This window comes from Zingiber officinale, chromosome 11B (genome assembly GCF_018446385.1).
Source record: "Zingiber officinale cultivar Zhangliang chromosome 11B, Zo_v1.1, whole genome shotgun sequence".
Classification (NCBI taxonomy): Eukaryota; Viridiplantae; Streptophyta; class Magnoliopsida; order Zingiberales; family Zingiberaceae; genus Zingiber; species Zingiber officinale.
Genome location: NC_056007.1, coordinates 1,703,771 through 1,720,249, shown reverse-complemented (window position 1 = coordinate 1,720,249; position 16,479 = coordinate 1,703,771). Strand labels below are relative to the sequence as shown.

Sequence of the window (16,479 nt, the reverse complement as noted above, 5' to 3'; positions counted from 1 at the left end):
CATCCCTAGCATTGGTTTATATGACATATATACATCCAAAACTAATTATCATGCTATATGACCTCAATGTCATATTTCTAAGTATGAAACACAACCCATGTGTGCCAATTCTCTAAGTTTGAGACTCAAGTCCATTTCCAAACCATTTGGCACATTCCATGACCCAACCTAGACTCCCAAGTAAAACCCACTTGAGATCCATTGGCCATGGGTCCCAAATTGACTCTTTGAGCTCCCCCTAGAGCTCTTAGCCTTAGCCACCTCCCTAGGTGATACATCCACAATGGCTAGGCCACATCGATGCACCTCCGGTGACACTTGGCCTATAAACCTAATTTTCTTAACCTTGGACACCTTGTCCTTGGTTAATTTCTCCTTTCCTTTAAATGGCTTTCTCTTGCCATTTATTGGCTTCTCCTTGCTATAGTCATATGCAATCCTAGCATAAGACTTTCCCTTAGCCTTGGAGACATTAGATTGATATCCCAAACCCGATCTATCATTGTTGGGTCTTTGGCTATCCAACACCATACCTAAACCCTTAGATCCAACATTGAATCTTTCTAGGGGTTTCTCCAATTTATCAAGCTTTGTCTTCAAAGCTTGATTTTCCCTTTCTAGGTTCCTAAACCTAGACTCAACATGTCCACTATGGACATTCCTAAACCTACCCATTTTTCTAGGCATATGTCTCCCCTTCTTAGAATTAATGTCTTGGGTCTCCTTAGGTCTACCATTTTTAGATTTATCATGCATAAAGTTCCTAGGGTTTTGATCTACATTGACCCTATTCTGATCATGATATCTAAATCCGAAATTTTTCATTGCTGCATAATGATTATCATTATTTTTCTTAGCATGCATGGAGGAATTTAAATTTGACTTCAAATTTAAACTAGGTTTACCTTAACCTTTACCTTTGGAGCTCCCTCTTGACATGAGCCTCCATTCTTCCTCCACTTCTTCTCCTCCTTCTTCAAATGCGCCAACTTCTTGATTTCTTTCTTCTTTGGGCATTTGGTGTGGTAATGACCCCGCTCACCACACGTGAAGCACACTATATGCTTCTTCTCCTTCTTCTTCTTACAACTCAAATTAGATTCAAAATGAATTGAATTGAGTTTAGGAGATACCTTCTTCCTACCCATTGGACACCTACTCTTGTAGCGTCCCTTCTCATTGCAACCAAAGCAAATGATGTGGTCCTTTGACTTGACTTCGGTGGAGGTGCTTGCTAGGTTGACCACTTCCAAGAGCTCTTCTTCATCCTCTTCACTTGTCTTGGATTCTTCTTCAATAATTGAGGATGTGGATGATGCCTCATCTTCCTTATCCACACTTGTGGATGGCCTTTCTTCATCCTTTTCCTCCTCGGAAGTTGAGTACTCGTCACCTTCCGGTTGCTTCTCCTTTACTTGAGCAATTGAACCCATCTCCTTGGGCTCTTCTTCTTCTTGTGTAGGCATGAGTTCTTTACCTAGAACTTTCTTTACTTTGCTCCACAAATCGTGGGTATTCTTGTATTCACCTACATCACTTAACACATTAGAAGGTAAAATATCTACCAAAATTGATATTACCTTATCATTTGCCTTTGACCGTGTGGTTTGCTCCTTTGTCCAATGTCGTGGTCGGAGCTTCTTTGCTGTCTTGTCCTTCGGAACGTCGAATGGTTCCTCGACGACCATCATCGTGTTCCAATCCGTCTCGAGGAAGTTTTTTCATTTTCACCAACCAAAAAGTGATGTCCCATAAGCTTCCTCCTTCGAACTTTGGCGGATCTATCAAGCCGGTCATCTTTACTTCTTCGGCGATTAGTCCAACGGAGAGTGACCTTGCTCTAATACCACTTGTAAGGGATCGGTGGTCGTCTTGCAGGGGGGTTGGATAGACAGCACCCCCAAATTGATTGCTTTTCTACAAGGTTAGTATGCTCAGTGGAAATACAAACTAACTACAAATATGAAAGCTAAACACTAAAGGAAAGAAAAACAAGCAAACCGCTAACACGTTCGTTTAACGTGGTTCAGAGATCAGGGCTCCTACTCCATGGCGTGTCCTTGAGGTGGACGATCCTGATCCGTCGGTGGATTAGCCCCCGGTAAACTCCGACTATCTCAAGTAGCTCCTTGTGGGTGGAGAAATCTCACCACAACACTCACAAACACTTGAGAACAAGTAGACTACTAATTAGGATTTACCACCACTAATTTCGTCAACTTCTACCAAGCTCCCAAGCCTTGGTTATATAGGCCACGAGTTGGAAACCCCGCCTACCAGTCAACTGCCAAAACCATCAGTCGACTGTCCTCTTGTGGAAATTCGACCATTACATCCTAATGGCTCAATACCAATCGACTGGTAAAAGTACCAGTCGACTGATCCACACTAACCGAACGAACAAAAGCATTCTGTTCGCTCCTAGTTGACTGCCCGGTCAACTACACTAGTCGACTGATAAAAACATCAGTCGACTGCTTCAGTAACTGCTACTGTACTGCTACAGTAACTACTACAGTAAAACCCTAAACCTAGGATTTTACCTCGAGTACAATCTCTCAGCAGTCGGACCCTCACCCTTAGACTCACTTGATGCTTCTTTGCAACCTTGACCTCTTGCCTTCAGGCCTACTTCCTTTGGCTCTCGTCCCTCGGATGCATACAAGTCCACAACTCGTCCCCAATGTCATCCTTCGCGTATGCGTCGAAGTCACTTCCCTCGGCCCTTGTCCTTACTGCCTTGTCCATGGTTCCTCGAATGCTCCATCCTTCACCGGACCCAAAGCCGTCAACCTGAGTCAAACGTGTATCCTGCAAACTTGCACACTCATATACACATATCAAATACAAGGGTGAACCTAACTTAGACCTGTTGGTACGGTTAGCACTAACGGTCTAACTTAAGTTTTGATGAATGACAAAATAGGTTAAGTTAGTTTCGTTGTTATATAACACTCTAATCGAGTGTGCAGGAGAAGTCCAGACAGGTCGACGGGCTGACCTGATGTCTGGCATGAAGCCCAGCTAAGTCGATGGGCCGACCGGATAGCTAGCACGAAGTCCAAACGAGTTAATGGGCTGACCAAATATTTGGCACGAAGTCCAGCTAGGTCGACGAGTTGACCGGATAGCTGGCACGAAGTCCAGACAGGTCGAAGGGCTGACCAGACATCTGGCAGGTAAGTGAAGGTAAGTCATTGGAGGGGAGTGACTGTGAGGACGCGTTCCCGAGAAAGGAACTTAGGCGTCGATCCCATTTAGAACCATTTCAGAACTCTAAGTCGAGATCTTGACTAGATTCCGGTCTTGGACAGACGGAATCTAATTAATACTCTACTTGTTAAACTTGAACTGTGCTAACACTTTGTTTTCCATTTATGGGTGTAAATTGAATTTTGTATACATTCTTCTATCTATCAATTTGGTTGCTTTTTGTTACTCCTACATTGAGAACACACATCTGAGTCATTCAATTCTCAATCCACACGATCAGAAACACAAAATTCAAGTTATTTTAGTTCTTCATGCTGCCATTAACTTTGTCGATTTGCTCAAAAATAGAGAGATAAAAATCAGCTGGGAGAATAGAAAGAGATAAGTGTTGATCTATGAGGAGCTTACAGAGGATAACAAAGACAATAAGTGCCAAAATTTTGTGGCTATACTAAGAATTCTGCAGCTTCATAGATGTTTGAAACGAACTCCTTGCAGAATATAAAAGCATCTGCATTGCATTCGTGAAACAGAAATATAACACATAATATCCAACAGCAACATAACACTGCATTTCACAAACCTTCTGTCAAAATCTGAAAACCAAAAATCAGCAGCCAAACCTTTTTAAAACAATCCATGCACTGCCAAATTCAGCCAACCACAAGAGCATAGCACCATCACACACAAAAATAAAAATCCTAATACTACAAACACTTGCATATATCAACAATCTCAAAATTAATGTCAATATTCTGATTTTTCACAAAAACTTCAACAACAAAGACAATCTGATCATAATTAACACAGATTTTCATAACATAATCTGATTAGAGAATCAAATTCAAGAAAAACAAAAACTTCTCTTGTCTTCTAATCATCGAAAAACTCCATCAAAACCTCTACATAACAACCTCAGGAGGAAGGGCGCGGCAAGTTTCGTCGCAGCAAGCGAGGGAAAACCCCTTTCCGTTGCGGCAAGTGGCAAGTGAGGGACGTGATGGAAAACCTAGCTTCATCGCAGTAGGGGGGTGCGGCAGCCAAAACCTAACTTCGTCGCAACGAGGGAGGGAGTCTCGGCGCGGTGACGTACGGTAGACTTCGCCGTGAAAGAGGGTACGACGAAAGGGGTTGGGGCTGGAAGGGTTTCGGCGAGGAGAATCGTTGAGGGAGGGTGCGGCGAGAGGAGAGGACCGCGAGGCTTCGGCGAGAGGAGAGGACCGCGAGGCTTTGGCGAGAGGAGAGCAGGCGCGGTGTGTGGCGTCGAGGAGAGGGCTTCGGCGAGAGGAGAGGATCGCGGGTTCGGGGCTTCGGCGAGAGGAGAGGATCGGGGCTTCGGCGAGAGGAGAGGACCGCGAGGCTTCGGCGAGAGGAGAGCAGGCGCGGCGTGTGGCGTAGAGGAGAGGGCTTCGGCGAGAGGAGAGGATCGCGGCTTCAGCGAGAGGAGAGGATCGGGGCTTCGGCGAGAGGAAAAGAAAATAAGGAAAAAAGGTTCGTGAGTTTGCCACGTAAGTTTGTGGAAAAAAGGTCCGTATGGTTTTGTAGGAAAAAAGGTCCGTAGGATAACAAAATATATATATATATATATATATTATCATAGGTACGTCATATTTTTACTACGTTGAAAAATTGATCGTCCCTTTCAAAAGATATTGACATTAAATCGACGCAAAAGCTGGCTATATCGGACACCAATTTTATCACTCCGGCTCATTTCTTACATGAAACATTATTAAACATTCATAAGCCTTTCTAATATCCTTAATCATTAATTTCAAACATCATAGATTCACATTCGGATACACACAACATGCACTATCATCTTCTTCCAAACACAACACAGATAATTAATTAACAGTACTGCTCGATCGAGTGCTTTATGATTATTATTATTCTTATTATTTTATTTTCTTAGGAATATATATAGTAGTGCTTCTAATCAGACAGCCAGCCAGCTTCAAGCTAATTATTCAGCAGGAGGTTCTTCATCGGCTCCATCAACATCATCCACATACTTGGAATCAAGCGACTGCGAGACGACGCTAACATCACTGGCCATCGCCATAAAATTGGATCCCAAATCATCCAAGGACATTATTCCCACAAATTCCGGTGAACTGCCTGCGCCAATCGACGCACTGGCGAAGCCTCCGAGCGCGGTGGTAGAGTAATTATTCGTTTGACTATCCATCTTACTATCAATGGCGTTCCAGTTCGCCGAACCAAAACCACCGGCCGTACCGATTTCAGCGTACACCTGCATTAACGAACATTAAGAATGAATATTAATCTTAATTAGTTGAAAATTTATCGCTTATATATATGTATACTCACGCGATTCTGATAATTCATGCGGGATTCCAAGCCAGCATCCAATCACGGCCGGCTCCATCGTTGTTCACCCCTCTGTACACAATAGCTTCTTTGGAAGGACCGATGAGCCTATCACGGACGTGAAGAAATCCAGCCCATTGCCCATTTTGAATGATTTGAGGGTAAGGAGAATGCCAAACAGCGCCTTCCCAAGTGTGATTGAGATCAAATGTTAGGTTACCTCCGGTGGCATTGTAAATCATGCCAAGCGTCGAGGTTCCAGTGCCGTAAGCCTCCTTCAGGTTGTGCACAAACCGACTCACGTTCGTCGCTTTCTCTTCTGCGTTCATATACTGCAAAGCCACTCTTGCTCTGTCTCGGGCGGTGATTTGAGTGATGTTCGGAGAAACTAATCTCACTGTTTCATCCGTCACTGGATTCCCAAACACGTTGGTCGCCATGCTTAATTCTATATATCAACAAGAGAAAATGTTTTTTTTTTCTTCGGATTGCTCTGTAGGGAAGTGTGTGCAACATCGTGTATTTATAGAGGAATCAGATCATATATAAACTTCCTTGGATGCTCAATTAATTATTGTGAAACGTGAACTTCTCCAAAAATAATTGAAATTTAGGACCACTCACTTACTGATAAATAATTAATTAATTGAAATGGGAAAAACGTGTCATTAACTTCTCCGAAAATAATTGAAATGGAGGGAGCACTAAATAAATAAAGAATTGAAATGGGAAAACAACGTGAGAATTATTTCTCCAAAAAATAATTGAAATTTAGGGACCACTCACTCACTGATAAATAATTAATTAATTGAAATGGGAAAAACGTGGCATTAACTTCTCCGAAAATGATTGAAATGGAGGGAACACTTAATAAATAAAGAATTGAAATGGGAAAACAACGTGAGAATAACTTGGACAAATATTTTTTTATTATTTTCGGGGTGTTCCTCTAGGCCGTTTTGTTTCTTTTCTTTATCTATTAATTTTTATATGATATCAGAGCTATGATCCTTCTTTTTCCTTATCTTCCCTCAAAATTTGACTTCTTCCTTCTTTAATTCCTCTTCCAGTACCTCAATTCCAGCACCAGATTTCTACAACATTAGTCACCAACAATGTGAACATCTTGGAGCACAATAGCAAATTGGAACAACCCAAAGATCAGCGTGCTCCAGCAACATTTTCCAGTCTCATTGCCAACGTAACGTCCATTTTTGCCAATTTTGTGTGACAACCTCGAGAACTTCGACAACTACAATAATAATCTTTCTTTATTTTTTTTGTTTTTTCCCTCCTCCATTTGGTCTTTTCTTAAAAAAACTGAGAAAAAAAACGTGAAAAAAAAACAGAGAGAAAAAAAAGTCGACCCTCTCCCTCATCTTGGCAATCTAGTACTCAATCATCTAATTCTGGAGCATTTTCACTCTCCATCCCTCCTAATGCAATGACATCAGTTTCTAAAACCCCAAGATGACATCCGGATTCTGGAGCAACTCGTCATGTTACATCGGAATATAATATTTTTATTCTTATAGAAGCTTCATCTTATCATGCATCTGACATGCTACAAATAGGCAATGGCTCAGGTTTGCAAATTGCTCACATTGGAAATATATCCTTTCATTCATATGGTTGTACTTTTCGCATACGCAACACTCTTCATGTTCCTTCTGTTACTAAAAATTTACTTTCTGTCCGTCGGTATGCTCTTGATAATAATGTATTTTTTTGAATTTCATCCTAATCATTGTCTTGTGAAGGATCCCGCGACAAAAACTATTCTACTCCAAGGGGACACTAAAAACGATTTTTATCATCTTCAACTCACCTCTCTCAAAACCTTTGTTGCATAACTTGGTCATCCGTCTCTACGTCTTGTTCCGAATATTATTAATCGTTTTGGTTTACCAACTTCTTTAGCATCATCATCTCATTTATGTGAAACTTGTATGAAAGTGAAATCTCATAAACTACCTTTTGTTTCCTCTACTCGCAACCACAGTTTTCCTTTAGAAATTATTCACTCTGATGTATGGGGTCTGTTGATAGTCCTAGGAAAACTGTACCGACTCCACTATACAAAAATTTTGTACAAGTGTCGAACCTTTCCTTAAATAACCTATTGTGTTCTTTAGAAGTTAAATTAGGAATCGCAGACGGAACTTAACATCATTGATTCCAAATTTAACTTATCTGTTCTTAATGGTTTAAATTTGAATCGCAAGCGGAACTTAACACTATTGATTCAAATCCACATATGTTATTAATTCCATTAAATATTAATTTCCAAAATTAGCTTCCAAGACTGCATGGCGAGGCACATAGCCTTCTTGGATATGAGAGCAACCACCACCACCTAGACAAAGCCTTTTAAGGAAAGCTAATATTTAATTTCCTTAAATAATTCTAGGTTAACCGAAAAGAACAATCGAATCACAAATTCGCCAAAGTAAAAAAAAAACACAAACTCGAAAACAAATTCGAAAACTAGATCTAATTACCTCTTTTGTTTGGAATTTTTACAAAGAAATAAACTAGCATGATGCGGAAAATAAATACTAGTAATACCTTTCTTTGTGAACTTTAATGACCTCTTGATCTTCTACCGTATTCCTCTTCTAACCTCAAACGTTGTGTGGACAACGATCTTCCGAGATGAGAACCACCAAACACCTTCTTCTTCCTTCTAGGTTTCGGCCACCAAGAGTCCTTCTTGATGGAGAGGTTCGGCCACCACCAATGCTCCAAGGGATGCTAGAGACTAGGCTTCCTTTCTCTCCTTCTTCTCCTTGCTTGATCCGGCCTCCAAGAGAACTCCACCAAATAAGAAGTTTCGGCCACAATAAGGAGAGGAGAGAAAAAGAAGGGGCCGGCCACACCCAAGGAGAAAAAGAGAGGAGAAAAATAGAATAGAGGTTATCGACCATGAAGGCACCTCTACCCCCTCTTTTATATTCCTTGGTCTTGGCAAATAAGGAATTTTAATAAAAACTTCCTTAATTCCTTTGTCATGAAAAAAAATTATTTAATTAAAAACAATTTTCTTTTCTTAATTATAATGGCCGGCCACTTTTATAAGCTATAAACAAGGAGAGTTTAATTATAATAAGAATTAAAACTTCCTAATTTGTCTCCGGAAATTTATAAAAAATTTCTCCAATAATTTTTCCCTTCATAGTGGATTATAAAAAGAAAATTTTATAAATTAAAATCTTTCTTTTAAACATGTAGATGATTTCCAAAAAGGAAAGTTATCTCTAAAAATTAAAATCTCCTTTCAATCTACAAATTCGGAAAGATATCAAATCTTTTCTTAATCTTTCGTAGAAACTAATAAAAGAGAATATTTAATTTTTAAACTCTCTTTTAAATCATGAACATGGTTTAAAAAGGAAAGTTTTCTCAAAATTAAAATCTACCTTTCAATATACAAATAAGGAAAGATTTCAAATCTTTTCTTAATCTTTTGTAGAAAGTTATAAAAGGAAAGATTTAAATTTTAACCTCTCTTTTAAAACCATGGAATCCACATAAGAAAATTTTTTAAAAAAATAAAATTACTTTTATTTTAATAGGGCCGGCCACCTAAGCTTGGGTTCAAGCTAGGGCAGACCACCTCATGAACCCATGAACCATGCCTTTGGCCGGCCCTAGCTTGGACTCCAAGCTAGCTTGGTTGGCCCCTATAGGATGGGTAAGAAGGTAGGTATAGGTGGGTATAGTACTCTATAATTAAGAGGCTACGATAGGGACCGAGAGGAGGAATTGGTTTTGGTCTCCCGTGTTCGCCCCGAACACATAACTTAATTTCATCAATAATAATTCATTCCACTAAAGAACTATTATTGAACTACCGCACCAATCCCAAATTATATTTTGGGCTCCTTCTTATTACGAGTGTGTCAGTCTCCCTGTGTTTAATATATCAGATGTCCATTAATTAAATAAGTTACTGACAACTCACTTAATTAATATCTAGTTCCAAGAGTAGTACCACTCAACCTTATCGTCATGTCGGACTAAGTCCACATGCAGGGTTTAACATGACAATCCTTATGAGCTCCTCTTGGGAACATTATCAACCTAGATCACTAGGACATAGTTTCCTTCTATAATCAACAAGACACACTATAAGTGATATCATTTCCCAACTTATCGGGCTTATTGATTTATCGAACTAAATCTCACCCATTGATAAATTAAAGAAATAAATATCAAATATATGTGTTTGTTATTATATTAGGATTAAGAGCACACACTTCCATAATAACTGAGGTTTTTGTTCCTTTATAAAGTCAGTATAAAAAGAAACGAACTCTAATGGTCCTACTCAATACACTCTAAGTGTACTAGTGTAATTATATAGTTAAGATAAACTAATACCTAATTACACTACGACCTTCCAATGGTTTATTCCTCTCCATCTTGGTCGTGAGCTACTGTTTATAATTTATAAGGTGCTGATAACATGATCCTCTGTGTGTGACACCACACACCATGTTATCTACAATATAAATTAATTGAACAACTACATTTATCATAAATGTAGATATTTGACCAATGTGATTCTTATTTCTAGATAAATATTTATACGAAACGCTAGGCTTTTAGTATACATCCTAACAGGGTCCTGCTTCTATTCTTTCTAATCAGGGATTTCTTTACTTTGTTATTTTTATTGATAATTTTAGCAAGTTCACTTGGATTTATCTTATGAAAAGAAAATCTGATCTCTTTGATATTTTTTTATCGTTTTCAAAAGCATGTTGAGCGATATTTTAATCGTAAAATACTCTCCTTTCATTCTGATTTTGGAAGAGAGTATCAAGCGTTTCATCGCCATCTTACTTCTTCTGGCATCCTCCATCGAGTCTCTTGTCCCCACACTCCTAAACAAAATGGATCCGTTGAAAGAATACGTCGTCATGTGGTTGAAACTACCTTAGCTCTTCTTAATCATGCCTCAATTCCACTTAAATTTTGAGATGATGTCGTCCAAATCGCGGTCTATCTTATCAATCGTTTACCCACTACACTACTTCAAAACAAGTGTCCCTTAGAAATACTTTATAATAGTTGTCCAGATTACTTCTTCCTCCATCTTTTTGGTTGCGCATGTTATCCTTAACTACAATCTTACTCTAAACTTAAGTTAAACCCTCGCTCTCAACAATGTGTTTTCCTTGGTTATAGTAATTTGTATCATGGGTATTTTTGCCTCCATATTTCGATCGAACGGATATATATTTCTCGACATGTTACTGTTGATGAATCTCTTTTTCTATTTGCAGTTGCTACCTTGGACACTCCTTTAGATAATCGAGGCATCTTTCTAATACCACCGAGTAATATACTAGAATCCCCACAGATTGCTCCATCTTGACATATTGAAAGAACAAGGGGAGATAGCATCTTGGGTCCTGCTCCATCTCCACAAATTTCTGAAGACTCAGCAGCTAGTGGAGATTCACTCTCTAGTTTTGATTCTCGTCCGTCTTATCACTCATCTCTGAGTAGCTCTAATGATGAAATTCCTCGGCGGATGCTTCCTCTAAACGATATTTATGCACGATGTCAACCAGTTTCCACTTGTTATCCTCTTCCACGTGCTCTTCTTGCTTCTTCAAATTTTGTCATACCTTATAGTTTTACACAGGCAATCAGAGATCCAAATTGGCGTGCTGCGATGACTACAGAATTTGATAATTTTCTTTGCAATGCAACCTGGAGCTTAGTTCCTCGTACCCCATCTATGAATATTGTGGGCTCTAAATAGGTTTACCAAATTAAGTATCATGCAGATGATTCTATTAAACGTTACAAAGCTCGTCTTGTTGCTAAAGGTTTTAATCAACAGCCAGGTATTGACTTCAATGATACTTTTAGTCCAATCATCAAAATTACAACTATCAGATTGCCACTATCTATAGCTGTTAGCTCCAATTGGTCAATACGACAATTAGATGTTTCCAATACTTTTCTTCATGGACACCTTGAAGAAACTGTTTATATGGAGCAACCCCCTGGATTCATCCACCCACAACTTCCAACACATGAGTATCAACTTTAGAAGTATATATATATATATATATATATATATGGTCTTCGACAAGCACCTCGTGCATGGTTTCATTGTCTATCTACCTGGCTTCATTTTCAGGGATTTTCTGGCTAAAAAATAGACTCTTCCCTATTCTACAAATGTCATGAGGAATTTTTAATATTTGTTTTGATTTATGTGGATGATATATTAATAGCTAGTATTGATCAAAATGACATTACTACTTTACTACATCTTCTCCGGCAAGAGTTTCCTATTCGAGATCTTGGCAATGCTCGTTTTTTCCTTAGCATAGAGTTTCTCTCACATTCTGAAGGTTGTCTTCTCTCTCAGAGCAAATATATTGTTGGACTCCTACAAAGAGCTACAATGGATGGTGCACATCCTATCTCCACTCTAATCATTGAGGGTGGTTTCACTGAACATTCATCCTCCTCTTCAATGTTTGACCCCCAGATCTACCGTAGTATTGTTGGTGTCCTACAATATGTCATAATTACATGACCCGATATTGCTTTCGTTGTGAATCGTGCATGTCAGTTTATGCATGCTCCTACTGAACATCATTGGGAAGGTGTTAAGAGAATTCTTTGATATCTCAAAGACACTATTCTACATGATCTTCTTTTATATCGTCAGTCTTCACGAAAGTTGATTGTCTATAGTGATGCACATTGGACTAGATCTCCTGAAAAAAGACGTTCTACTAGTGGATATACTATATTTCTTGGGCAAAATCTTATTTCCTGCTTTAAAAAAAGTAACCCAGAGTCTCTCACTCTAGTACTGAAGCTGAATATAAAGATATTGCTAATGCAACGTCAGAAATTATTTGGCTACAATCTCTTCTTTCGGAATTATACTTTTTCCCAATTACTACGCCTAAAATCTAGGGCGATAATATTGGAGCAACTTATCTTGTGGAAAATCCTATTTTTCATTCTCCTACCAAGCATGTAGAGATTGATTTTTATTTTGTTCGCAAGCGTATGGTGACTCGACAACTTTCGATTTCTGATATCTCTACGGAAGATCAAATTGCTGATATATTTACTAACCCATTATCTAGACAATGTTTCACCAAGTTAGCACTCAAACTCAACGTTCAGGAATTCCCGAGGGAGGGGGCGGGTAATGACAATAATGGAAATAATCTCTAATTGATTTCAATCAATTGGGATTTATTATATTTGGCACACAATTAAGATTGACATAAATCAAATAGCAAAAAAATTATTTCCAAGTCTATTATAGTATTATGTTTATAATTATTATGATTGTATGCCTTATTAAATCTTTCCATTATTATTTTGAACAATTTATATAAATAAGTCTATTGGCTTTAGTAATAAGATTATCAAAAGATTTTATATTATTTCTTTCCTCTACCTATTGATTTCTACACTATATATCATAATAGCATCCTCTTCAGTTATTGTTTTCCTAAAAGATGAGAAGCTCCGGCAGCTCGCCCAGCTGATTCGCAACCACGAATTTAACAACTTATACCACATAACTTTCCAAAACTTAGGGGACCAACTCGAATACCTCAGGATGAGCAACAATAACATGGCATCCGTTAACACACTCCTGGATGATTGCAATGCGATAGTGAACAGGTATAAGGACGACGACGGTGTTCGTCGGTCCATCGCCGATCAGATTCTTGGCTATACAGAGCACTGCCTCAACAATGCACTTCAGCTCATCAGCAACTACACTCTGCGAAGGAGTTATCTCGACAAAATGATGGATCACCAACTGCAACTCTTCCAAGCGCTGGAGGAGTTGGACACTTCGAGTGGAGATGCTGTGGTTGATTTCACCGAATCCATTCAGGAACACGACCGATTGGTCATGAGGTACATGAGGTTGAATCTCAACCCTCATGCTTCAGCAGAATTCTCAAGATATCTCAGGAACGTCGGCATTGGCTTTAACGATCTAGTTCGAAGGTGAGGTTAATTAAGACATATATCATTCATAAATATTAATTTCACTTTTCCCCTCTGTAATTTAATTTAATTTAATTTAATTTGTATTGTACAATGCAGTTTCCAAAGTAGGCTTGGCTATACGGGACGGTTTGAGGACTTGAAAATAGAACAAAAGCTAGAGGTATATGCCACAATAATTGAGGAATCGGGCCCGCTAAGTGTATTATCGGCCGAGCAAGGGAAGGGAGACGACATAGTTAAGGCTTCGTCAAAACATATCGAGAGAAGAAACCGAATTATGGTTCGGCAGCCATGTTCCTGATAGATGTGGGACAGATAATCTGGGACGTGTATTCGTCGGACCACCCAATCACGACGGCTACGAGAGAGGCCTTAGTTCTGGCAGCAGAAACAGGTGGAGCAGCTTTGGGAAAGCTCGTGGGAGTTGCTGTAGCGACTCAGTTAACTGGTCAAGCAGCTACTACGTTGTTCGTCATGGCCGTCGGACTAATCGGAGGATTTGTGGGAGATTTTATTCTTGGAGCCGTTGCCGGCTTCTTGTTTGATCGGATTTTCAGCTCCGGTGGGGAAGCTGTCCTTCCGACTAATGGCTTTATACTCTATGTTGTAGCAAAAGGTGAAACCCTCGCCTCCAGGGCCCCTACCGACCAGACCCACGACCATTGTGAGGGAGGTAAATCGCAGCACCCGAGCTAACATGAGACGGACCGGGTGGGATACAGGGATAGGGGATTTATTCCCCCGCTGCCACTGAGTTTCGACCCGGTGGCTTTATACTCTATGTTGTTGCCATGCCTAATGGCCACCACTTGGCCAAACAAATTGCCAATATTTAAGTTAATAATTGATCCGGTGGTAAGGACACGTGGAGGTCAATGAACCGTGGAGGTCAATGGTCACGAGGGTCAACGCCAGGGTCTGGCCAAGAGGACAGATGTCACGCCGAGCGGACTGGCGGGCCAACCAAGCATCCGGCCGACCGGACGTCCGGCCAAGGATCCCCCGGACCGGACGAAAAACAGCCGCGACCAGGGGTCGAGTTTCCAATGCTTGAGGTAAAAGAGTCTATGGCCGAGCGGACAGGCCGCTCGACCAAGCCGCAGCACAATAAGGCGCAATTCCATCCAAACACACGAGCAGGGCTTCCTCGCTCGGGCTGAGGTATGTGCATTCCCGGAGGCCATGAGCGCCGAGCGGCTGGTTCGCTCGGCCCGGGAGCAGACAAGAGCGCTAGGAGACAAAAAGGACAACTGGTAACTTCATCCTCGAGACACTTGCCGCCGACAAACAGCACGGTCGACGACCGAATAGGACAGAGTATCGTACGGTGGAAGTTTCCAGCGACACATCCGGGATATGCTCGGACGATTGCGGAATGACGTCAGGCATGCTTTTCTGACACAACCCCACTGAGGTATGTTTGGGGAAGCGCGCACGCATCGAGAAGCATGCCCGCGCCTCCCCGGGGTCCTATATAAGGACCCCCAGACTTCGACGAAGGTATGTGATTCTTTTCACTGTAGCCACAGTAACGTTACTCTGCTTCTTCGTTGCCTGACTTGAGCGTCGGAGGGTCGTCACCGGGAAACCCCTCCCGGCTCGGCTTCTTTGCAGGTTCGCCGGAGGCCCGCCTCAACACAAAAGGGCAGCGGAGAGTGCCACGTCCCCAGCGTCCGTCGACTCAGAGCTCGAACAGGATCAAATTGGCGCCGTATGTGGGAACACACCTGAATCCGAGCAGAGACAATGGAAGCTGGATGCCAACTCATGGTGACGCTCTCTCCCGAGGAATTAGACGTGCTCATCCAAGCGCGAGCGGCCAAATTAGTCGAGCAGCAGCAAAAGACTCAAGCCGATCGGTTAGCGCAACAGGCAACATCGGCATCAGGCGGCCGGGCGGCACCGGAAGACCGGCCGGAGCAGCTCTCAATATGGGGCCAGAACAAAGGTCCGACCGGCACTCAGGTGGAAGCTCCACCCGCCCCGATACCATTCCATCGGGCTTTATTCCAAACGCCGTCAGAGGTTGCTCAGGCCAACCTCGACCAAGGATCTTCGTCAGATGAATCCCCCGCACGGGACAATAGAAAAGGCAAGGCGCCAAGGACAGCCTCGTCCCCCGAGCGGATCAATAGACAGTTCTCCAAAGCCATCCTGCGCGACCCACTACCAAGGCATTACACGCCTCCGGCGATCGGGGAATACAATGGGACCACTGACCCGGACGACCATCTCGGTAAGTTTGACAACACAGCTACATTGCATCAATATACAGATGGTGTGAAGTGTCGGGTGTTCCTCACCACCCTCTCGGGATCGGCGCAACGATGTTTCCGGAGGTTGCCGGACGAATCGATCACCAGCTTCAAAGAGTTCCGCACGGCATTCCTCCATCACTTCGCGAGCAACAGACGCTACCAGAAGACCAGCGTCAGTCTGTTCGCCATCAAGCAAGGTGCAAAGGAGTGCTCCGAGCTTACATCCAACGCTTCAACCAGGTGGCCATGGACATCCCAACGGTCACCTCGGAAACCATGATGAACGCGTTCACACAGGAGCTTGTGGACGGTGAATTCTTCTGATCGCTTATCCGAAAGCCGCCTCGCAGCTACGACCACATGCTAAACCAAGCCAATGAGCACATCAACATGGAAGAAGCTCAAATGGCGAGAAATAAGGAAGCACCAGCCGAGCCACCAGCTCACGCCGAGCGGAAGCCGCCTTCCAATTATCAACCACCAAGAGGACCCCGCGTAGAGATAGCTCGTCCTCACCAGCAAGCAAGGTCGCACGCTGTTCAACAAGTAGCGGCCGATCGGCCTAAGCCCAGGGGGAAGGTATGGACTCCCATGTTTTATTCACTCCATCAGTCAGTGACTCACAACACCCGCGACTGTCGGAGCCTCCCCCCAA

At 41.8% G+C, this 16,479-nt stretch overlaps 2 protein-coding genes across 2 annotated transcripts; one reads left to right on the top strand and one right to left on the bottom strand.

The window, feature by feature from the left end:
• Positions 1 to 4,962: 4,962 nt before the first annotated feature.
• Positions 4,963 to 6,049, bottom strand: LOC122034526. The gene is made up of 2 exons (XM_042593813.1): positions 5,548 to 6,049; positions 4,963 to 5,470 (listed from the first exon to the last, which is right to left on the bottom strand). The coding sequence occupies exons 1-2, from the start codon at positions 5,563 to 5,565 to the stop codon at positions 5,180 to 5,182; spliced, it is 309 nt and encodes a 102-aa protein (XP_042449747.1). The 5' UTR covers positions 5,566 to 6,049; the 3' UTR covers positions 4,963 to 5,179.
• A 7,128-nt stretch (positions 6,050 to 13,177) lies between these two features.
• Positions 13,178 to 14,262, top strand: LOC122035272. The gene is made up of 3 exons (XM_042594691.1): positions 13,178 to 13,563; positions 13,663 to 13,726; positions 13,882 to 14,262. Exons 1-3 carry the CDS (start codon positions 13,178 to 13,180, stop codon positions 14,260 to 14,262), a joined length of 831 nt encoding a protein of 276 aa, XP_042450625.1.
• Positions 14,263 to 16,479: the final 2,217 nt, after the last annotated feature.

Bases quoted from the DNA above. Each gene is read 5' to 3' on its own strand.
- LOC122035272 (XM_042594691.1), top strand. From the start codon at position 13,178: ATGGCATCCGTTAACACACTCCTGGATGATTGCAATGCGATAGTGAAC. The intron at 13,564-13,662 runs GTGAGGTTAATT...TGTACAATGCAG, and splicing joins TTTAACGATCTAGTTCGAAG to TTTCCAAAGTAGGCTTGGCT. The intron at 13,727-13,881 runs GTATATGCCACA...GATGTGGGACAG, and splicing joins AAATAGAACAAAAGCTAGAG to ATAATCTGGGACGTGTATTC.